Consider the following 23,165-nt stretch of genomic DNA (forward strand, 5'->3'; position numbering starts at 1 on the left):
CACTCATTTTCTAATGATTATTACGGATTTCAACGCGTCGCTGAGTTGTATTAGGACAATCAGACTAATTGACCGATCATGGTCAAAAGTGGGAGTGGGGTAAACACGTGACTTGCTTTCGAAGAGACATAATTTCCAGTCCACCTGTAAATAAAAGATCGTCCACAGCAGATAGTGACAATCTCCAGTATCGTGTAAGGCGTATACCGACTGACTGACGATTTCAACGTCAAGGTCGATGAAAGTTGAACGAATAGTCAGGACAGTCATCGAATCCCACCGCTCATTGCACAGAAAATTATTGGCTCCCTATCACTCCAAAGGAAGTTTCTCGACAATGGCGGAACTACCCCCTCAAGCCGAGGCATCCTCCTCGACAACCGCATCTACAGCTTCATGTCCAGCTCCGCTAGTCGCCCCGGAACCGGTCTTAGCAGGAAAAATGCGCGTAGCTGATAAATGGGTAAAACCCAATGGACCTCCAGTCGGCTCAACGTTCGGAGCCAGATTGTTGAATAGTGAGAAAGACGTATTTGAACATAATGCTTGGGACCACGTTACTTTGCCTGAAGATTTCAAAATGAAGGCGCAGGAGATCATGGAGCTGCATAGGAGTAGTCCGGTAGCGGAGGGTCTGAGGGGTGAGCTATATACATCTTCCCTCTTTTCAAAGCAAAGCAGGGCAAGGCAAGGATTGATAAGAAGTGATATTGGCCGAGACCAAGACTGAGACTGAGCATACTGTTCAAGATGAGCTAATACTGCAAGAATGTACTGATAGACGGATACAACTCGAAGCCTGCACATTATTGGGATAAGTTCTACGCTCTGCACGAAGAAGGCTTTTTCAAGGATCGACAATGGCTCAGATTGGAGTTTCCGGAGTTGGTAGCGTGTAGTGAAGCTGATGTGAGTGCTGCATTCCCCTTCCTCTTTTGCATCGTTCAGTCATATTGCATATCATGTCATAGACCGCACGTCCTCACATCAGAATCCCTACCGCAATTCCATTCTTTTTAAGCTCGCCTCTTCATGAAGACTCTCTCACAAGTATACGCGCAGTAGTCAATTTGATCAAGCTAACTCCATGTTGATAAAACTCGCACTCGCCTTCACTCCATCTCCATCTCCGTAGGCAGGCCCAAAGATCGTATTGGAAGTAGGATGCGGCGCAGGGAACACCGTCTTCCCCTTGCTTATGCGAAACGAGAATCCGGATTTACACATTTACGCTACGGATTACAGTGCAAGAGCGGTGGAGGTGGTCAAGGCCAATAAGATGTATCCTCGTGCCGAACATGGCTTGGGGGAACTACATGCTAGTGTATGGGATATCACTTCGAAACCTTCTTCTTCTTCTTCTTCTTCTTCTTCTTCAAGAACAACAACTTCCTCTGTTACGTCACCAAACTCCTCTTCTTCCACTCCAGCCTCAGCCTCAGCCTCAGCTTCCTCAACATCAGCACCAATGACATCGTCATCGTCTACAACACTAGAACAAGGTGTAAGCACTCTCAGCTTGGACAGGGAAGCAGATGAGGGATATTCATTGCCCGAAGGTATACAACCAGGTACAGTCGATGTCATCTCGGTGATTTTCGTTTTGTCCGCTCTGCATCCGAAAGAATGGGATCAGGCAATACGGAATCTGTATACTGTGTGTTATTTTGTTTTCCCCTTACTTCTTCTTCTAGTCATAATCTCATTGCAATCGGAATCTGATACGAGCGAAGATCGATGGCCCAACATCACTCTGGGAGAGCGACTAATTCTGATGTCGATCTTAATATCAATATAATTGCTGATGATCGAGCAAATTAGGCACTCAAACCCGGTGGATTGCTCCTGATACGCGATTATGGAAGACACGATCTAGCGCAATTACGAATAAAGAAAGATCGTCTGTTAGATCCTGAAATACCGAATCTGTACATCCGAGGAGATGGAACGAGGGTGTATTTCTTTGAGAAGGAAGAATTGGAGAGGATGCTTGTGGCTCCGCCGTCGCACTCTTCAACAAAGGACCAACAAATGAAACAGGAGGTACAGTCTCAAGAAGGACCAAAAGAAGGAGAAGAAGAAAGAGGAGTAGAGAAGAAGATGTTTGAAGTTTTGCAATTGGGCGAAGATCGACGATTGGTATGTCCCTCACCGCGAATTCGTATGGAAACGGGAACGCGATAGCCCGTGACGGAAACGAAAACGAAGCTGACTGTTGGGAAAATGCTGCAGCTGGTCAATCGGAAAGAGAAAAAACAGATGTATAGGATCTGGTTACAGGTCAAAGCTAAGAAATTGTAATGACAAGCCTAATCGTATCGCGGATGTTCTGGATCTATGAAAGCGGCATAGTCCAGATCGTATGGGCGAAGCGAGGCCGAAGATGGTCCGAAGGTCATCATGGCATGCACGATACTACGATATTACTCTTCCTTCTGCACCGTCCAGCATATTTACGGATCTTCAATGTAGTACAACATTAGAGCTATCTGATTCGATGTTGAGCGATGTAAGGGCGAAACCATCTGCCTCCGACTGATCTTAAATCCTGATCTAGCGATGCCAGCGCATGGCAAGGCAAGACATACGCGGAAATCCTCGGACTCTTGGTGCCGGTCAGGCGATTCCGGGTCATCTTTAATGTATGTGAATCGAAATCGAGTCTCATGCTTTGCCAGCTTTCTTCTACAGTACAAGATAGACCCAAGATCAGTCCGTTTCGTATATGGGTATGCATGGGGGTTGCTGAATACCTGCAGGCTGTGGTTCGGGGCGATCAATTGACGAAGGACTCGACTCACCTTATCCACTTTAGCTCTCATCAACTTACGTTTCTTCTTCGTCTTCGTCGTCGCTGCACTATCATTTCCTCCCTCCTCATCTTCTTCCTCGTCGGAAGGTTGAGGACTGGGTGATTTACGTGGTGCTTTAGCGTTGGCGTTCTCTTTGGCTATTTTCGATCGGGCTTTAGCGTCTTTCGAGGGTCTTTTAGTGAATTTCGCTGATCGGCCCATCTTGCTTCGTGGATTAGCTATTGGGCCAGAGCGAGTAAGTCTGAAGGGGTCTCGCTACTGGGATTCCTGTCAATGGTGGATCGCTGTCTCGTATTGGATAAGGTGATTCGCTCTCGCTCGTACTGGATTTATTTCCGAGAGAAAGTAAGCTCAACAAAGCTCAACTCCGCTCTTCCACACCCACATGCCGAGGATTTTGTGGTTGGTGCCTGACTCCAGACAGGAACATGATTCCACGTGGCTGTGTCGGGTTACGCCATATCATCGTTGTCGTAGGCGAGTAAGTGCATTGCCGGCCCGTGCGCTTGTATGGTTTATCTGGAATCATAACAGCTCATCATCTATTACTATACTATTATTCCCTCTCTTTCAAGACTGAACACCATGATATAGCCAGACTAGCCCTTATCAAGCAAGATGAGTATAACACCCACTCTACCTCAACTCACAACTACACCCCCTCCAGCAGATCTCAATCCTCCACGTCGCAGATTCGGCTCTTTCAACAATAATCCCGGTCCCAACACCAACCACACTGGGCGAAATAACCGCCCATCATCTTCCTCATCCAACCATTCCAACCCATCTTCTCCCGCTCTCGTTCCTCCTCCCATAGGCGTGCAACGTACTCGATCCACTTCATCCGCCTCATCGACCGCATCAGGCGGGAACACACTTACCAACTCACCGTTTATCCCGCCAAATCAGTCTCAGGCTCAGCAAGGCGGACCAGGACCAGCAGCGTTCGATATCGGCTTAGCAGCTGACAAAGCTCAACAATGGCTCTCTACCTGGGCTCCAAGGGGCGAAGGTCGATCGAGGGAGTTTCTGACCAACACTTTGAACGGAGTAGCTAGTGTCGCTTCGCAAGTTTCCAACAACTTGAATCGAGATGGGTTCGGATCAAGGTCTAACAGCTTCGCATCAAATTCCGGTCAGACTCCTGTGATTATACCTCCTCCCGAGAGTCAGAGTCAAGGAAGTAATACTTCTGCATCTACGTCTACGTCTCCGGAGGATGCGCGCAATGGTTCGGCGTTCGGCTTATCCATCTCCCCCTCGCCATCGCCTGCCCCGGGACCAGGCAATGGAAGTACTTTCAGACTGCCCCAGGCCCCCGCCGCCCCAACTATAAATCATACTACCTCGACACCAACATTAACTACTAAGAAGATCCTTCAACCTGCCAACTTGGCTAGATTGGGCCACTCAAATTCGACCACAGCTGCACCTACTACCAACAATAATAACAACAACAACACATCAGCATTAACAGTGGGTCTTGGTAAATCCGCCAGTCAACCCAATACATCGTCTTCAGGTACCTCCACACCCAGTGGATTGCCCAGAACTTCATCCTCAAACATCGCTTCTTCCTCTACTACCAATCTGCACGGCCCGTCCCACTTGAATCCCAATGCATCATCATCTAGTATCCCATTAGGCGGACACCGCAGGAACTCTTCAACCGCCTCGAACAGCCATCGGAGGACGAGCTCATTCGGAATAGCTTCAATAAGCAGATCAAGTAGTATCACGAAGACGAACACGAATATGAAGTCCGCTGGTATGCCATACAAAGTTGGGTTTCAGCCGCAGGGCGTACGAAACGATAGGACGGAGGAGTTCTTGCAGGCGAGAAGGGTCAAAGGGGAAGACAGGGATCGAGAAGAGGGCAGGCTTGGTAGACGGTGGGCAAAGGTGCGTAGTCTATTCCGACCTTGACCTATGGGAATGATCTTCGTCACCCCTCACAGACAATTGAGAGATTGCTAATCTGATCTGACCTTTTGCAGCTCGTTGATCTGCATTTCAACCCAACAGTGCCGACATCAACCCCCACAGTACCCACCTTGACCCGTTCGTCCTCTTCAACATTCTCCCTATCGTCATTAGCTGGAGGCGGGAACGATAAGCGTCGGTCTTTACTCTCAATAGACGGAGCGCTGGATGCGTTGAAGCCGAAAGAAGTTTGGAAAGGTTTCAAGAATTCTGGTCCGGGCGGGGAAGAGGGAAAGAAAAGGGCGGCTGAACAGGCGATCGTAAAGTGGGAAGATGATAATGAAGTCAAAAAATGCAGGATATGCCAGTGAGTGTGGGGGTTCCGTTATGATGATCTCTTTTTCCCTGATGAACCAGATCTTGGTGGGGATGCCTGGTTGACGAGCGTATTATGGTAGATCAACATTCTCCCTGTCTAATAGGAAACACCACTGTCGACTATGCGGCAAGATAATTTGTTCACTCCCTCCTACACCGCCTGCTCTCTTAGCTGTCCAAATCCAGCTCTTCGCACCTGCTGATCCTGATGCCACCTCGTCGACCTCTCAAGGAGGTCTACCGCCCGGAACAAGAAGAGAAAAATGTTCGTTGTTGCTAGTAGCAGATTGGAAGACCGGGAGAGGCGAAGAAGTGGAAGAAGGTTTTGTAGGTTGGATGAAGACGGAAGATCAGTCTTCTTCTCCCTCCCCCTACCCCTCATCAGAAGCGAACTCAAATACGAAGAATAGTCCGAAAGCGAGCAGGATCAGGAAGGGGCGAATTAGCGGAAGTCTGAATTCCAATTCGATCGACTCGATTAACGAATATCAAGAAGAAAATGCCAATAGCAATGGCACCGCGAATCCGAATGCGACTGTGAATGGTATGATTAATGGAGAGAAAAGGGAAATACCATTACCGCAACAACCTAAAGAAGTGCAAGTCAAAGGATGTAGAGTTTGCCGAGACTGTTGGGCGGTAGTTTCCCGAAAACAGAAGATGCAAGATAGACAAAGGGTAACTGGGTTTACGAGGTTGTATACTGCCTTGAGGGGATTACAAGGTGATATTGAGGAGTTGATGCCTGAATTCGAAGATCAATTGGCTGATCTAACGTGAGTGCTGCAATTGATTGGCGCTTTCATATGTTTGGAAGGTTCAAACCCCTGCTGACTGATCCGAAAATGAGCTGATTTGTGGATTTGTGGATCTGTTCGATGTATATAGGGAATCTGATAATCCGCTCGAACCTTCTCCCGAGACTCTACAGACGCACAAAGCGCTCTTAACCCTTTTGACGCAATACGAGCACCTTTCCAAGAGGATAGGAGGGCTGAATTGCGAGGAAGGATCGAGCCAGGCAGTAGTTCAGTCTGCTGTGGCTAGGAGTGCGGCTGCTTTTTTGGCCAGAGAGATGGTCAAGTTACAGGTGCGCGGGATGGTCCTCTTTCTTCCATGCTTTCTGTCTTTCTTCCTGGATCCTCACATGCAAATGATATGGGACTGTATAGCAGAAAGAGTATGATCAAGGCTGACCTGCCAATTGCGTATCTCTTCATGGGAATCATCCTTGTAGACCCTACAAAAGCTACAGAAGAGAGCGGCGAATGCTAAGCGAAGATCAATGAGGATCCACGAATTGTCTCTCGCCGACTCGTTGTCCATGTCGCGCGATGGAAGTGGTACGACTACGCCGACGAGTGAGCTGGAGAGGGAAGTTGAAGATATCGCTGTGGTCCTTCAGCCTTTGCTTGAACAAGAAGCCCAATTAGAGTAAGTCGAAGGACGTCTGTTTCTGACTTAACTGGATTTGACATTTCATCCTCCCATATCGCCATCATCCGAAAATCTTATTTCGCCCATGATGAGGACTAGAATGAGAACGAGCGTTAGATCGCTTATTTGTTTGTCATGCAACAGGACATATATATCCGACGCGAACGCTCAGAGGAAATACGAAGATTCGAAAGCCCTCAACGAAGCTTTGAAAGAGATCAAATTGGAAATTGAACGAATTACTCAGAGAGCAAGTACGTCCACGGCGACTGCTCTGACCAAATGAAATGCGAAGCATGCTGGGTGGTCGGTTTCCGTTGGACATCGTTGTGTTGTATTGACATGTATTGTACGAGTAAGATGTAAGAAGAATGAACGCTTGGTCGCGTGTACCGTGCTTGGTGACAATCATATGTTGTGCAATGCAATGCAATACAATGCAAGGCGATGATGCAGTACATTTGGATCCTGCTACAAATTTGAAGTCATTGTACATTAAGACATGAGCGAGGCGATCGGCCGATCGTCTGTCTGTCCGTCGGCAATTGCAATTTGCAGTTTTCACTCCTGTTCTTGATAACAGCGATATATATGCGTATATGCATACAAGCCTTCCTGTATAAGTATCAGTCTCTATAGTATCTATTCACTGAATTATATTCTCAGTCGATCATATAGTCGACTCCCTCGCTATCGGTCTTTCCAATTGCGCTTTCTCCGCACCTGCAAGTACATCCGCATTTACTTCGTTGTCTGACCCTATCTTGACCTGACTAATCACCGCCAGACTCGTGTCCGCTAAACCTGATGTCATCGTGCCACTTTGCAACTTCAGCTTCAGCTTGAACTTCAAATCTTTCCTTATTCGAGCTGATTCTTTGATGGGATCCAAGCCTGGTAGATAGAATGCGTCGATGGATTCTAGAGGGACACCGGCGGTCTATGTACAGTACAAAGCAAATCGGTTAAGTTAGCCATTACTCGCGCTCTCGTCGTTGTCCCTTATTCCCTTGGACTGGGTCCGAAGCAGATTGGACGAGTTCGATCAGGTTGAGTTGCAGCACAAGCATGGAGAGGTGAAGCGCAAGATGCGAAATTCGAAATTCGAGATTACAGATACAGGAAACCGCGAAGGAAAAAAACGCCACGCCGTACTCAAACTCACCTCCGGACAGTAGAAATAGACGAAAGGGATGAAAGTCAAGTTGAATGCGCCGAACAAGAGGAACATGCCATATCCGATATTCGCGATTCCGATGGGTGTGACTATTATACGCGTACGTCGCATACGATGAGCGGGACAGGCGTCTCAGACATTTGCTCTGAGCTTTTCCTCGGACAGGAACAAGTTACGACCCACCCATGAGAAGGACGAAATCGAATAACCATTGTAAAGCAACGGCGAGGCTAAGTTTTGGGAAAGACATCAATTTGAACTCTGGAATGACTAAGTCGGTTCGAAGAAGAGCGAAAAGGTAAGATGGGAAGCTGAAGCCAAGCATAACTCAGACTCACCCCATGCCTTTAGATCGCCAACTCAGGGGATTGATCTCGGACGAATATACCCATACGCCAGCCATTCAGCCGAATGTGAATAGCCTAACGAACACTTTTAAGGTCAGTCTCGAGCCTACTCACGGAGCCCTTACTGCAAGAGTCTGCGGATTGAGAAGAAGAAGAGAGATACGCCAGACTATACTCTACAGTCAACAGGGACTCAACTCACGCTTGGTATAGGAATACCATGACCGTAGCTCCGATCCCAGCGCCTTTACTGCCTACCTTAATGAGACCGCCCATGATGAACATGACGACTGCCTAAAGACCTCTCGAAGTCAAAGTCAGTTAGCTCCAATTGCAGATTAGACAGCAACGAGTTAAAGCATCATAAGATAACAGATGTGGGATTGTGACTTGACGGGACTAGACTGATGGACTGACCATCCCGAAAGCCGTAATCAAGAAGAGATTTCTTCGTCCGGCATGTTCTAGATTATTCAATGAAGGATGTATCGAGGTCAGTCACCTCAAGCTGGGTCCAATTGACCTCCCTTACCAATAAGCCACCAAGTCCTATGTTCATGGTGAAGATCACAGGGAGCACGAGTGTCGAGTCAGCAGACTGTATCTGAGCCCTGATCAGCGTTGGGTGTTGGCTTACGCAAAACTCGCGATCAAGAACCAGACTATACAGATGTCTAATCAGTTTTCTGCCACCGTAAGTTACTGGACTGAATAGGAGAGACTCACTCTGCAGGTATCCTGACAACAAGGTCGATATATGCGGTGTAAGCCCAACGGCATCTTGGCTGTGACCAATCACCAATCAGGTTAGTTCGTCCTGAATACACACTCTTGTTTCTCTTGTAAGGCGCCATTCGAGCGGGCGGTGATTGAGGTCGACGGACTCACAAGATCGTAGTCAGGTAGCTATAAAAGGGAAATAAGCATTTCGCCCCACTCTTCTTCCTGCCATACTTGACACATCGACTCACTAGGACAAGATGGTCGATCCTGAGAAAGCTTGACAGACCTGGAGCCGCCAGCATCAATGTCAGTTCACAGTGCCCAGAGCGGACCTCCTGATATGTGTCTTCGCATAGCTCACTTGAATCACGACAGCCTGAGTCAAAGCATAATAGCGATCGTTGAGTCAGTCTTCCAACATGTACAGTAGATCAGACGAGTAAAGCAGATGAATCAAATAGACAAGAACAACATGACTCACAGTCAACATCCTTCTTTTCTCTCCCTGATCATCCCCTTTCCGCAACAAATCACTCCATCCTTTCGCACTTTCCCTCTCCAACTCATTGGCTTTCGAAATCTCGTTGATCTGCTGCGACACTTTTGCCGCGTCTGTCGGAAGATCGAGAAGGGCCGATAAGACTCGACGGGCTGCTTCCGGCTGAGAGTGCGATAAGAGCCATCTGGGGGATTCCTATTTTGATTAAGGGATCATGTTATGCCATACATTTGTCACTAAGCCATGCGAGCAAGTGATTATTGGAGGGATGAAAGGGATCCGTACGTACGGGCATTACCCATAACAACCCTGCCATGATGATTCCAGCCTGTCACAACAGCATTTTAGCGTCAGCTTCAACATCAAGAAGTCAAGTCAAGTCGAGTCCCGGAACTCAAGGTTCAAAGCCAAAGCCTGAGTTACTCACCATCCCTTGTAAGCTGAACATCAACCTCCATGTGAAATCCGTATCGTATCTATCCAATAATCCATATGCCGTCCAGTATGCTATCAGTTGGCCCACCTGCGATTCTCACAAGCAGGTGTCGGTGTCAGTCAAAGCAAAAGACCGTAGATGGTAGAAATGATGTTGATGTCTGTCGAAAGGTAATGCAATTGTACTAGATACCACGATTGATGATGACGGTACGCGAAATAATGAGACAGACCAAGGCATAGTAAGAAGTCGGTACTCACAATAAGCATACTCAGACTCGCACAGACTAACGTCCCCCTCAGATGCGCCGGACTAGTCTCATTTTGCCAGATCGGCAGCGTCGTCGTGATCCCTCCCATCGCTAGACCAGCTATCACCCGGCCCACAGCGAGCTGAGCCGTACCGTACGAAGCCACCTGCAGGACCGTGCCCACCATCAGAGGTATACAGCAGAATAATAGTACGATTCTCCTTGAGAATCGTTCGCCGAAGATAGCGAATGCGAGGGCGCCGAAGAAACATCCGATCTCGTATGAGCCTGTTATGGCGCCTTGGCCTGTAGGATCGAGGTTGTATTTCCTCTCGACTAGGCGAAGCCAAGGAAAGAAGAGATCATATCAGCTTTACTTGATTCCCATCATTCCATCGTTCTAATGCATTCGTCCGCATCCGCATCCGTGTTATATTTAGGTCCGTACCAAATGATCATCCGGATCTACGTTCTGTACTCGTAATAAGGGAGGGAGGATCATACTATGGCTTGACCCGACTCACACGGTCCAGAGGATATAACCCCTCCCAACGCTGCATTATCGATCCCAAAGAGACAGAACCCCACGCCGGCAGTCGCTGAGATAGCTACTAAAAGCTTCGTGCCCCTCAATCCGAGGTACGGCATCTTGCGTGAAAGATCGATAGAGGTAGATGCGATTATTTGGGTCGACTCCAGGATGGTATAAGGTATTTTGAAAGGTCTAACAAGATCGACGATTTTGTTTATCCCAATTCCCAAAATGTCTTCAACGTTCGTTCGCTCGACCGGACCTGAGCTGACCTCGGCATTACTGCACTACCTTGCATCACGACATCGTCATTCTGTCATCGATCCAAATCCAAATCCGAATTAATAGAGCAAGGAGTTAACCGAAACGAAAGGAAAAAAAGTCAGTCACCCTTGAGTCTCGTAACTTACAACCCTGAATCGGTGATGTTGCCGCTTTCTCGAGATCGGTACATCTTAGTCAGTCATACATGCGATTCAATCACTTATAAGTAACTTATACTTTAAACACTGCTACCAATAATTTACTTTTTATAAGGTATCATATTCCCTTTCACCTCGCCGCATGTTCACGGGTAATTACGCCGGAGGACCATGCTTCTCCCCCTCGCCTCCAAGTACAATCGTACTCTCACCCTCACCGAGCGCACTTTGCATACTCCCAATTGTGTCTGTTCTGACCCTCTTACCCATCTCTGGATCTGGATTAAAATGCTGTATCTCAAAAGGGTGTTTTTCCTTCAGTGTCGGACTTCTCTCTGTCGTATTCACGCTCGCGCCAGCGAGAGAACCGTATCTGACATGCTGCGTTTGCCTCGTACTAATTGTTGAAGTAAGTGGGATAGAGGGGGACTCGATTCGGTGTAATGTGCCGCGATGTTCTTTTGAGGCCGTCCGAGGAGTGGGAATGACTCGTAAGATCCTTTGGACGTCTTTCGTGTACTTCAGCGACTGGAGGATCGAAGAGAAGTATACGGGACCGAGGATCCAGGTGATGAGTCTAGAGTGGTCGGCTAGGATCAGGGCACACACAAATGAATAGCTCAGTAGCTATATGATGGTACACATGGGACGGACGATCACAAGCAGCTACTTACCGAAGGTAGCTCCCTGCATCGCAATGACGATCACATTGATGACGTTCAGAAACACCGGTCCTGCCCTACATACAGTGCGCCCCGCTTAATCATCAGTCCCGCGACCATCATCGTCAGCAGCAAAAGCGAGCGCTGCTTACATCGTTTCGTATGTCAACTTGATCAACAATTTCAGCAAACCATGTTCGGTCTCTTGCAGTCCGCTTTTCTCCCTCAATAGCATCACGGTCACTGATCGCTCAATCCAGAATCAGCACCCCCCCTTGCGGTCATCAGCTACGCAACAGTGTCTCACTTACTCAGTGCGCACACAAATACGTCTTGTACAAGAGCGATCGCAGCCCAAATGACTATCAAGCGATTATCGTTCTTCCGCCACAAATCGTATTTCGCAAGATCTTCGGGAGTAGGGCTCCCCGCGAGTGAAGGTAAGGCGTATCCCCTGATCGCCACCCTGCAAAAAGAATATTGCAGAGAAATCAGCTCTGACCTTGATGCCAAGCTGATTTTCACACCGAGTAGCGAACATCGCTCACCCAAGACTCAGACCTAGACTGGACAAAATACCGATACTGAGGGGAATCAACAGCCATATCTTCTTCTTTGACAGCTATGAAGACGAACAGACACGCCATATCCCGCAAGTCAGCTCAGTTCCATTACATATAACCGGTCTATTCAGAAGGTTAGTCTGGACTCACAAGCCAAGCTCGCCTACCGAAGAATCCAGCAGCTATGAAGTTGAGTATACCAATGAACAGTACCACAGTCATATTGCATCGGATGTCGCTGACTACGATCGACAGGAGATCCGTAGCGGCTTTATCGATCAACGCGTAGGTCTAAGTATGCAGATGCTTAGCTTGACATCCTGTATTTGAATCCCTGCGTACTTCGCCGGAGGGGACGATTGGACGACTGTTGGTTATTCACTTACCTGCCAGAGATTCATCGCTAATTGAGCGCTGCGTCACAATAGCATCACAGTCATTAATTGAGCAGAAGCATTCAGCTTCGAGCATCATCATGTTACCGGACGCCCTGGAGATTATATTTGACGCTTACAAGAGGACAGCGGCACCGAGGAGGATTGCGATGACAGCCCACAGAGGATCCGTGCGTCCGAAATTGGTAAGATACCTTGTTGTCTATTTCAATTTGTCAAGATAGTTGCGCACCCTGTAGGTCAGCTGCTAGTAGAAATACCTAATACCTATGGTAGGCTTCGGATCTAATTCAATCTTGCTGAAATTTGACTTTACTCACTTGACAAAGTATAATGCCTAACACCAGACCTTCTACTGAAGTAGCGAGCGCCGAGAACCCCTAGTCGATCATCGATACCAAAAAAATCAGCATTGATCCTTGTCCTTGGATCACGTTGAATCGCTAAACAGCGTACGGTATATCATCACACTTTTTGGCTTGCGAGGACTCACGATCAATCGTTTGGGATTTGTGTCAAGGACCATCCAGATCAAGTCGCTTAAATCCCTCTTTCCGAGTTCCCCATCCATATTCGACTTTAGTCCGCTCATCCTACTGATTGTACTTGTACTTGTACTTCTAGATGGCGTTATGATTGTGCAGTATGAGTACCTCTTACTTGAGGATCTTCAGCTTCTGGAAGTCCTTGCTATGGAGTGGTCGAATTGCCTTGTCTTGTCTTGATAGCTGAGCAGAAAAGTCGAATGAAGATCAGTCGACAGTCGAAGATCGGGGTTGTGGCTCAAAGATGACAACGCCAGGGGAGAGAGAGTGCGCAATGTTACTGACTACGAAGTAAAAGGGCGAATACGCCTATGTAATAAGCTGTCAAAAGGGTTTTCTTTGCCTGCATACAGTAATGATATCAACAGATTAAGGTTGAAAGGTCTCATACAGCGATACATGCATACATGCATACACGCGTCCAAGGATCAGTGATCAATCAGTGATTGAGAATTGTTGACGATCAAAACGTCGTCATTCCCTTGCGTACAGTATTCACCATCAGAACAGTCAATTAATCAATCAATCAATCAAATTACTGCAAATACCTCCAGATGACGCCCTGTCCCCTCCCTCTTCTGCAATGCATGTCTTGATCCTCCGGAATGATCTTCGGGTCCTTAAGAAGAAGTCACTCAAAGGAAGGTAGATCTGTCCATCGCAGATTCCCTTCTAACCCCGAAAGGAGGTCTACATTCGTTGTCATTGCCAGTCCAGTCCCGCCATGTCCGTGTAATCCCTCGCTACATGTTCATTTGATTCTTCCTCGAACGTACCGCTGAGTGTCTCATGAATAATCTCAAAGCTATACGTTCCCATTTTTGCACGTGTACAGTATAGAATATACAAATAACATCCCGACCTACAGACTCAGATACTTCGAAACACTCCATCAGTAGTTATGCTGTACAGTACACCATCTATCATAACCCTTGATCTACGCCCCATCCACTCGGCGCATCTTCGCCGACCAATACCTGCCGATCAACAATCTCGCCGTTTGTAAGCCTTTTATACGTCTCGATCTTCTCGCCGTATTGCGATATATTGTATATCCGGACTCTACGGTCGAAGCCTAATTGGCCGTAGCCGGAATACGAAGAACCGCCATCGAAGCACATCCTGCCCGAGTGTGGGATTGTCATCAGCACTTACAGTCTTGAATACGTGTGTGTATATATGTGTCAGGCAAAGAACTCACCATATCCCGTCGACTCTCCTACATCTATCGGTATTATGACAATGCCCATGACTCAGTACTTTCACTTCTGCCCTATTCTTATCTTTCTTCCCTCCGAGCTCACTCCACTCGACATCCGCACTCGCCTCTTCTTCATCATCTTGGCCGACTTTGTCGACTTCGTGTGCCGCTTTGATGGCATTGTAGAAGAATCCTCCATTGTGTTTCGAATTCCCCTGTCCATCAAGCATAACCCCCTTATCCAATTGGGCATCTACCTCATCATCACCCAAGTCAGACTTGTCAGGCGGATGATAAGCTTCCGGAAGTGGGATATGGAACCACATCATCGCATTTGGCTTTGCCAGTATCTTCTCGGAGTCGCCCTCACCCGCTCGAGTTTCGCTAGGTATTCTAGATGGCTTGGTTCGTTTATTTGACCGCGGCCAGATACCTCCCAAATCCCAGCCTCCGTCCGGTTGGAATGGTCGAGAGATCGGTTTTATGCTCGAAGACACGTTCAGATACCATTCTATCTGAGATCTACAAAACATGTCCAGGTCAGTCCTGGGAGATAAAAAGAGGTTTCGACAAACGCACGTTTTCAGATAATCATAATCTGCTTTTCGCCACGGCAAGGTTTTCTTTTGGTACGAATGCGAGTCGAGGAAATAAAGAGTGAATATATGGATGTTCGAACTACGGTCCCTATCTCACATCAGCTACGGCTCATGTCACATAAGCTCGACCAATTACGATAAGCCGACTTACGCATCAGCAGAGTGGAGCTTGATGTAATCTGCAATTGTATTCACATTAGCGTCTGAATACACCTAAAACGCAAAAAGAACGCAAACGAGAAAAGATTCACAATTGCCAACACCGTCGACCCCCTTGGGTCCAGCTCTCGCAAGCGAGTAAGGCATATGTTGCAAAGCCCTCATCTGTTCTGATCTATCTTCTACTATCTCACTATCGTGATTGCCTAGAATACCACACTTTCATACTTAGCACTCATATCCTCCTCTATCCTTTACCATCTGTGGAGGATTCTCGAGATCGAATTATTCCGACTTACCAAACACAGCCGCCCAGGGTATCTGGCGATCGATAACAGGTTTAGCAAACTTAGCTAATACCGACCGCGAGTCGTAACTTGTACTTTGACCATTCAACTGATCGCCTGAGAATACCTGAGACAGTGTATCGGTTTCAGCCATGATGGACGACCCTTGATTGCGACGGGATACGGATGTAGAGAGGGACTCACGACTAAATCCGGGTTTTCTTGTATCAACGCTTGTTCAAGCCACGTTGCAGTATCCGAATCTCCAGCACAAGGGGTCTTATCCGTATCTCGACATCCGCCCTCTCCAACCGAGTAATGCAGGTCGGCGACTACACTCACCCAACATGAGAAAGCCTCAGGGCAACTCGGAGACATCGAGCGGACTGTGAGCTCACTTTGCATGATTTTCAATGTCCCGTCCTTGTGAAATTTGGGTACACTAGCTCTTGGAGCAACTGTTCCAAGTAGAAGTATCAGCCGTCCATCACTTCTTGTAGAGTATGACAACAAAGCGCAAAGTTGATTGTGAACCATGCTCACCTGGATTACCTTTCCTCACGGCGATATCAACACTCTCCCATCTTCCTTTCTTCCCTTCCATGACCTTCTGTCCTTCGATCCTCTCGAATCCAAAGAACGGCTCATCGTCCCCATATAATATATCCACTTCGGTTACATAGTCTCCATATTCGACTTTGGACGATTCGCCATTCTGAATCTCGGTAACTCCCCCAGAAGAAGTCTCGCCGGAGTCTTCCGGAACGACGTCGTCCGAGGGTGAAATCTCCTCGTCGACTGTAAGTAAGAATTAAGTTCGAAGTGAAAGAATTGATCAGCATCGTGACGGTGGGGTGAGAGCAACAGTATTTTCACAACTTTCACTCACTCTGCCGTTGCCTCGATTTCGTGTCCGAATGCGAAGTCGATCTTCTCCAAATATCATCCCATCCTTGAGATTTGGTGCGGTACCAAAGTCTGCTTTCCGGCTGGGTAGGCCATACTCCAGAATGCAAATCGCCTGAAGCCTTGTGCCATCCTTCATTCTCCAGCTCATGCATTTCTTTGGGGAGCGGTTCAGGTAATATTCGAAGATCCGTTATCAGCTCCACATCTAATCTTCGGGTCCGACGATAATACACATTCAAATACCTACGGGCCAATTCCTGAATTAGCATGATATTCGCCTGTGTCACTTATACGGAAGATATCGTTATAGGAGGGAAGACGAAATCAACGGAAGAGACATACCATAACCCGGTACGCAGGTTCATATCCCGTTCAACTATCACCCATTTCCCCTTCAATTTGTCCAGTTCGGGAGTGGTTTCTGGAGCGCAATATGACGGGAACAGGTACGGTGGGAAATAGCATGGTTTCACCGCTATTTCGGTTACTAAGTGAAACAAACGTACAATAGTCAGAAGAGGCAACCACACCTGTCTCGATACCTCGTCTCAAGGCAGATCGATTAATGTCAATGAGAGTGTTTTCCAAGCTCGATGAATCGGGACTCACGACCAGTCGTATGCAGAGCCAATGGATCCTACTCGCACCAAAGTCAATCAGCTCAACTTCGCCTTTTCTCTTCTCGTATTCGGGACCAGCGGATCATGATCGAGACGACAAGCAATGAATGGTCGAGATCTCATTCTCATCTCGAAAAAGGGGACTCACCCAATTATCTAAAGGTATACTAGCTCCCATCGTCCCATTCGTATTCGTACTCGTACTACTCCCATCCCCTGTATCTAAAACTTCATCTCCACTAGTCCCGCCAGCCGAGGAGGAGGAAGACTCGACGATATCCCAAGCTTGCCATCCCAGATGCTGTTTCGCCGCTGGACCTCTAAAATGACTCAACAGCGAGTAACTGACCAGCCCGAATGAGAAGAGCAGGATCAGAGATAGGACGGGTAAGAAGGTACGTAGATACAAGAAAGGCGGGGGTTTATATCGGCCATTCGAGGATGAGGTTGATTGATATGTCGGTTTGAACGGCATCTCCAGTATGAGCCTGCCAATAAGAGATTTGTTGGAGTTGATTTGGACTGGTACTGCTACCTGAGTGGCGAGGGATTCCAGCCGACAGTGAATTATTCTATTGCGAAGCTGGGTCGCAAGATGTGAAGTTTAGGTTCAGTTGATCATTGATGCTTTGATATTTTGCTCATTGGTCTCCAAGGGGATAAGATTTGGAGAGTAGAGAAGAGCCGAATTGGTGTTATCGGTTAAGCTGGACTTGATTAGTCGATCTTTTTGCCGTGTACAGCTGCAGTCGACAAGCGATAACACGGCGCAGCGTAGGATGGGACAACACAGGACAGGATATACTAAGACAGAATAGGACAGATGAGAACAGAAAAGGACAAAAGAGGTTGAAAGGAGTGCAAAGGTGTCTAAGTGTCTAAGTAGTCTTGCTGCTTGCTGTCTTGCTGTCTTGCCGAGTTCGAACATGTAAAGTGGAGGTGAAAACAAACGTCATCCTTCCATTCATTCATCCATTCATTCGCATTTTTTCTGGCTGTCTGGCTGACTGGATTTCATTGCACCTGTTCGCCAGGCCTATCACTAGCGATGAGGAGCTGAAATTGAGCAGAGAGTATTCAGTGATCGACCAAATTCACACAAAATGAGATGCATCACATGAGATCGGATGAATAGTTCGTGGACGCAATTGTAACTGACTGTGTGATCATCGTTTTGATTTGATTTTTGATTTGCCATTCTAAATACAAGATATGCCGCTGCTTACTTAGGTTTCCTTCGGCTTCCACCTCCTCACCAAAAAAAAAAGACTACAACCAACCAACCTCCTTCACTTCTTGGGAAATAACAATATGCAAATCCATCAAATACCCTCATCCCCCAATTCACTGATCTCAACCGTATGGTCCCATAGATAATGGCCCACGATTTACAGCCCACAGATCTTGATTCGATTCACCCTTTTCTCAAATATCGTCAACATCCACATCAGATCAAACCATCTCCATCTTGATATCTCTATCCCCACTAGTCTTGCTCCCCTCATTGCGTTCACCTTCACCTTCACCTTCTACCTCTCCACCATCATAATCAGTCGTCGTAACCACATCATCCTCAAGTCGTTCATAAAATGTACTAAGCCACAAAGCCGATGGCGAACGCGTTTCCCCATTCTCATCGAGGGGGTACCAGTTATACACTTTCGGTCGGATCAACATCCCTTTATTCCCTTGAGATCGAATAGCGATCCCTTCAGGAATAAGATGGATATCTTCGAATGGTTTCTTCCGGAATACTCGATGTCCTTGTTGTTTCCGTTTCCATCTTCTCTTCTCGCGCTCTCTCGGATTCTCATGACTCTGAGTGAGAGGAGCAAGAGGAGCAGGGACAGGAGCAGAAAGGTCAACTTTGAACAGGTCAAATAGGGGGTTATAGATGGAAGAAGACTCGGATAATTGGATTTTGTATCTATCATAACACGATACCGAATCAAATTGAGATTAGCCAAGAGTTTCTTTCTGATTATTTCTGATGAAACTTTGCGTGATAGAGGAGGAAAACGAAGACGGAGACAATGAGGACGAGGACGAGGATGGGAATGGGAATGACTTACTCCGTATCATCCTCTCCAATGAACGATATACCGTGCGTCCAGAGTGTCCTGCTGAGTTCCAAAGGATTGCTTAACCATTCCTGTAATTCATCAGGATGATAAACCAATCTACCAAAATCACAAACATCCGTAAAACCATTAGCATCCCGTATGCCTATGCTCTATGCACAACAAAATGAGAAATATGGAGATGGGGAGGAGGAAGAATCAACTCACCCTGCTGGAACCTGATATTTCTCATTGAGCAGTTTCGAGCAGAACATCAAGCTTTCTTCCATTCCTAAGTCATGGACCGTTGTAATATCAATATCGTCTTGGCTTGAAGGGATATCTTCCGGTAAAGGAGCGGTCAATTGACGTTGCTTGGCCCATTCGTACATTCTCGATTTCCGTTTGGACGATTTGATATACGTCTTGTTGACCTGAAACCACATTGCAACAGTAAGAGACCAATCAGCGTTTCTTTTTTTCACCCAAGTGTTTCTAGTGAAGAGAAGGGGAGAAAGGAGTGAGGAGAGATGTGATGATGAAAAACTCACAGCAACACGCTCAACGCGCTCTACAACGATCGAACTTCCATCATGTCCATTACCCCAGCCCCTCGAGACCACCCCGTTCCTCTCGGTAGCCGTGTATCGAATAAGTCGAGGGACAAGGCGAACGGTCACGTTGATCACATCTCGATCTCTGGGATTAGGTTTCTTGGAGTCACCAGCCCTGGATGCACCGGTATTTCCAGAAGACCATCTCAGCCATCCGGCATGAATGAGGATCAGACCCAGATCCGAGTCATCGGTGTAAACGTCCGTTCCCCAGACCTCTCTCTCTGACGCAATATCTCCTCCACAGACGACCTCGGGTGATGGGGTAGGTAGCGATTCATCCCATCCAGCTTCTCCTCTGACTTTCCAATCGGATCCTAAGAATCCTCCACCGATTCTAACAATGATCAGACCTCCTTCATGCTCAGCCGTTTTCCTGCATTTGGCGATCGTCCAGTCGTTCCCAGAGTAAACTTCATGAGCCACAACCCTATTGAGTTCCGGGCAATTGGTCAGCCACCGCTCGACTTGTCCGGATCCCACTTCAGGGTATGTCTTCGAGGTGACATTGGTTAAAGCAGCCCAATCTCGTTCTTTGCTAGACGGTGCACCAGCGTCGGCATGCGCTTTCTTGTCTTCCTCTTTTCTTCGCTTGGAAGCTTTGGCGTTGGACGTTCGACGATGAGCGTTCTGAGCTTCTTCGACTGCTGCGTCCATTCGAGGTCGCTTGTCTCGAGGGGTATATTGATAATCCTTGGGCTCCGCTTTATACCCATACGGCCTGGGCTCGCGAGAAGGTGCGACTTGGTTGATCACTGATCCGTCCGCACCGGTATTTTGCGCCGATGGTTTGGCTGCAGTGGAATCCCTTTGATCCCTTTGATCCCTTGGTTCAGGTTGATGGATGACTTCGATATGTCGTGTGAGATTCGCCTTGTCGTTCGCAGATGTAGCTGAGGCTTGGGTGCTAGTTGTCGGGGCAGGCTGTCTTCGACCAAACGGATCAATACCAGTATTTCTTTGACCGTTCGTATTGGCGGCAGTGGAAAGGGCATTCGATCTGGGAGGCTGGAAAGCTTCTACACCGTAAGAAGTACTGCTTGCACCAGTGCCAGACATGCCCATGCCTGCTCTAGCTCTCTCGCGTTCCTTAATCCACCTTGCGTCCCTTTCCTCTCTTTCTTTCTCAGCTTTCACCCTAAGCTCGGCTATTTCTTTATCTCTTTTCCTTCGCTCCTCTTCTCTTTTCTCCCTTTGTTCAACAGTCTCCCTCTCACGCTCTCGATCACCCCATCTAGGTCCAAATGCTCCGTATCCACCAAATCCACCTAATCCGAAACCCCCAAAGCCTCCTGGATAAACTGGTCCACCAAACCCGCCATACGAGCCAAAAGGACTTCTAGTATTCTGATTCTGGGTTCCGCTAGCCCCAGCAGGATTGGACGCGGCTGTACCGGGGGTGCCTGTTGTGGTCGAGGTAGTGGGTTTCGGAGCAGTGGCAGTAGTCGGTGATACGCCCGAGTCTCTTTCACGGGGAGGAACAGTTGTTTGCAGCCTGGACACAGGAGAACGTTGTTGAGCTTCTCTGTTTCTGGCAGCTTCGCTCAACGAAGGGGGCGCCCCGTACAATGACCTAGCACTGGCAGCGGTTTGAGTGGTAGTTTTGACCGGACTTTTAGGCCCAGTGGTATTCAGACTTGGCAGGGGCTCCATTCCTCGTGCACTTGACCCACTCGGTGTTCGTCGATGACCGGACGCGTTGGCCGAGTCTTGGGTAGAAGGAGGAATTGGGCCTGGTCCACCAATAGTAGTCGAGTTCGATTGTTCTCTGGCGTCCCTTTCGAAGGGCGACGGAAGAGATCTCGTTCCCAAGGACCCGAATCCGGGCAGAGGTAAATTAGGTCGAGGCGTGGAGCTGGCCACCGATGCAGCGCTGCCAGGAGTGATTTGGGGGGACACAGATGGTTTCCCTGCTGAATTCGCTGAGGCCGGAGCGGCGAGATTACGCGATGCGGTGGGCGAAGGAGGTAAAGAGGGACGAGAGTAAGGGTTTGCAGCGGTGGAGTTTCGATGTGATGGAGACGTTTCGATCGAATGAGGTCGACTGGCAGCTCGGTCCCTCTCACGTGCTATTTCGCGTTCCCTCTCTCGTTCACGTTCGCGCTCGCGTTCTCTAGCTAATCGTTCCTGCCTCTCTTTTTCTCGTACCTCATATTCCCTCATGCCTCCAGCACCAAACAGGCCGTATCCTGCTCCGAGCCGATTGAGACCTGTTCCAAAACCACTTGTCATGTAATCAGCTCTCGTGGATGGATTTGACGGGGTCGAGCTGGAGGCAGCGTATGGGTTGGGTCGTTCTTCTCTCGGTGTATTACTGGCTGAGGACGGGTTGCTCGTTGCAGTTGACTGACGAGGGGGATCATTAGGTCGAGGTAAGGACGTGGAGTATGATCTTTTGGCTAATTCTGCGCGATGAATGACAACAATGCGTTTTTGGGTGGGGGTTTTTGAGATGGGAGACGGGATGCTCGGTGTCAGCCGATCGTTCTTTGTATGCATGTGAAAAATGAGATTGATTGTACCGAGCGAAATAAGGCACGAGACTATCGGCCAAACAGAATCTGATACTCACCTCTAAGCCGTTCCCTTTCCTTCTCTCTTTCGCGCTCATTCATGAACCCATAGCTGGGCCTCAGACCTGTTCCACCGGTCGGAGCTGGAGTCGACCCATTTCTAGCTCCCGCAGCACCTGCTCCAGGCTGAGAGGTTGAGATGCTTGGACTGGTGCTAGCGCTTCCATTTGCCGAGGTTGGTTTAGGCGGATTTGAAGCGTTGGACGATGGTGGTCGCCCGAATGGAGGCATGGAAGAGGACGACGGACTGGGAGTTGTACTTGGTAAGAAGCTTGATGGCATCAAAGGAGACTGATGTTATCGAGATCTATTGAAGATGATGTGAAAGGAGTTCTGGCTTGAAGACGGTGGAGGTGAATCGGGTATATGATTCCGGAGGTCTGGACCGTTTGAGCTGCAAGTCCAAGGTGCACTGGCTTTTCTTAATGTGCGGAGACAAGTGACTAGGGAGCACAAGGCGATGTTTTGGATGGTACACTCTGATTGACTGACTGGATGGATGGATGGATGGATGATGAAGAAAGTGTAAGAAGGGGTTGAGATGATAAATTGCACTGTACTCATGACGTTTCTTCTGATGATAGGTCAACTTTAACTTGCCGTTGTCTTTGTTTAAGGGGTCTAAGCGTCGTGTGTATGTGTTGTATGAAATAGAAGACCCTTAAATGGCATCAAAGGGCTCTGGACCCTGAATCTAATCAGTAGACAAGTAGAACACTACGACAACAGGTCACGAGCACGAGCACGTACTACCGAACTAACGACGAAGATCGCTTTCTCCGGAATCCAGGGTCAATTTACCGAGCATATCGTTGCGAGTAAGCGGGATTTGCCGGCATGTCAAGAGAGTGGCGCTTCAAGTTGTCTTTCGTTGAGTTGTATACTCTATCTGTGTGACTCATTTAATGTGGACGCGAGTGTTTTACGTTGTTTGTTGAATTGGCTTTTGACGTAACAAACAAAACATCACTCCTATTCACATTGCTCACGACTAATATCATACCACATAAGAAAGAGTACACCACCTCATCAGCCTTTCCT

General features: G+C 47.9%; 8 protein-coding genes across 8 annotated transcripts; 2 read left to right on the forward strand and 6 right to left on the reverse strand.

Moving 5' to 3' along the window:
• Nucleotides 1-337: 337 nt before the first annotated feature.
• Nucleotides 338-2,301, forward strand: I303_102230 (uncharacterized protein; the record flags this gene model as incomplete). Its single annotated transcript, XM_065968498.1, has 6 exons — nt 338-641; nt 782-909; nt 1,136-1,657; nt 1,822-1,992; nt 2,044-2,139; nt 2,233-2,301. 6 exons carry the CDS (start codon nt 338-340, stop codon nt 2,299-2,301), a joined length of 1,290 nt encoding a protein of 429 aa, XP_065824570.1.
• A 363-nt stretch (nt 2,302-2,664) lies between these two features.
• I303_102231 (uncharacterized protein) lies at nt 2,665-3,014 on the reverse strand (the record flags this gene model as incomplete). Its single annotated transcript, XM_018404988.1, has 2 exons — nt 2,665-2,685; nt 2,802-3,014. The coding sequence occupies 2 exons, from the start codon at nt 3,012-3,014 to the stop codon at nt 2,665-2,667; spliced, it is 234 nt and encodes a 77-aa protein (XP_018265269.1).
• Nucleotides 3,015-3,431: 417 nt separating this feature from the next.
• On the forward strand, nt 3,432-6,837 carry I303_102232 (uncharacterized protein; the record flags this gene model as incomplete). Its single annotated transcript, XM_065968499.1, has 6 exons — nt 3,432-4,715; nt 4,811-5,103; nt 5,195-5,890; nt 6,003-6,204; nt 6,352-6,548; nt 6,696-6,837. 6 exons carry the CDS (start codon nt 3,432-3,434, stop codon nt 6,835-6,837), a joined length of 2,814 nt encoding a protein of 937 aa, XP_065824571.1.
• Nucleotides 6,838-7,221: 384 nt separating this feature from the next.
• Nucleotides 7,222-8,131, reverse strand: I303_102233 (uncharacterized protein; the record flags this gene model as incomplete). The annotated part of the gene is made up of 4 exons (XM_065968500.1): nt 7,222-7,491; nt 7,717-7,817; nt 7,912-7,958; nt 8,067-8,131. The coding sequence occupies 4 exons, from the start codon at nt 8,129-8,131 to the stop codon at nt 7,222-7,224; spliced, it is 483 nt and encodes a 160-aa protein (XP_065824572.1).
• A 142-nt stretch (nt 8,132-8,273) lies between these two features.
• I303_102234 (uncharacterized protein) lies at nt 8,274-10,631 on the reverse strand (the record flags this gene model as incomplete). The annotated part of the gene is made up of 12 exons (XM_065968501.1): nt 8,274-8,369; nt 8,493-8,539; nt 8,608-8,624; nt 8,713-8,737; nt 8,802-8,860; nt 8,964-8,981; nt 9,047-9,084; nt 9,262-9,492; nt 9,587-9,625; nt 9,725-9,820; nt 9,994-10,319; nt 10,508-10,631. The coding sequence occupies 12 exons, from the start codon at nt 10,629-10,631 to the stop codon at nt 8,274-8,276; spliced, it is 1,116 nt and encodes a 371-aa protein (XP_065824573.1).
• A 462-nt stretch (nt 10,632-11,093) lies between these two features.
• On the reverse strand, nt 11,094-13,149 carry I303_102235 (uncharacterized protein; the record flags this gene model as incomplete). Its single annotated transcript, XM_018404985.1, has 10 exons — nt 11,094-11,527; nt 11,612-11,676; nt 11,752-11,842; nt 11,911-12,065; nt 12,148-12,221; nt 12,313-12,453; nt 12,549-12,576; nt 12,677-12,759; nt 12,878-12,937; nt 13,051-13,149. 10 exons carry the CDS (start codon nt 13,147-13,149, stop codon nt 11,094-11,096), a joined length of 1,230 nt encoding a protein of 409 aa, XP_018265266.1.
• An 876-nt stretch (nt 13,150-14,025) lies between these two features.
• On the reverse strand, nt 14,026-17,352 carry I303_102236 (uncharacterized protein; the record flags this gene model as incomplete). The annotated part of the gene is made up of 13 exons (XM_065968502.1): nt 14,026-14,224; nt 14,304-14,825; nt 14,883-14,990; nt 15,054-15,081; nt 15,154-15,267; nt 15,361-15,475; nt 15,553-15,680; nt 15,747-15,806; nt 15,892-16,146; nt 16,238-16,500; nt 16,600-16,744; nt 16,867-16,894; nt 17,026-17,352. The coding sequence occupies 13 exons, from the start codon at nt 17,350-17,352 to the stop codon at nt 14,026-14,028; spliced, it is 2,292 nt and encodes a 763-aa protein (XP_065824574.1).
• Nucleotides 17,353-18,329: 977 nt separating this feature from the next.
• On the reverse strand, nt 18,330-22,355 carry I303_102237 (uncharacterized protein; the record flags this gene model as incomplete). The annotated part of the gene is made up of 5 exons (XM_018404983.1): nt 18,330-18,804; nt 18,950-19,057; nt 19,166-19,371; nt 19,489-21,956; nt 22,124-22,355. 5 exons carry the CDS (start codon nt 22,353-22,355, stop codon nt 18,330-18,332), a joined length of 3,489 nt encoding a protein of 1,162 aa, XP_018265264.1.
• Between the last annotated feature and the right edge of the window lie 810 nt (nt 22,356-23,165).

Source organism: Kwoniella dejecticola, chromosome 2 (assembly GCF_000512565.2).
Source record: "Kwoniella dejecticola CBS 10117 chromosome 2, complete sequence".
Lineage (NCBI taxonomy): Eukaryota > Fungi > Basidiomycota > Tremellomycetes > Tremellales > Cryptococcaceae > Kwoniella > Kwoniella dejecticola.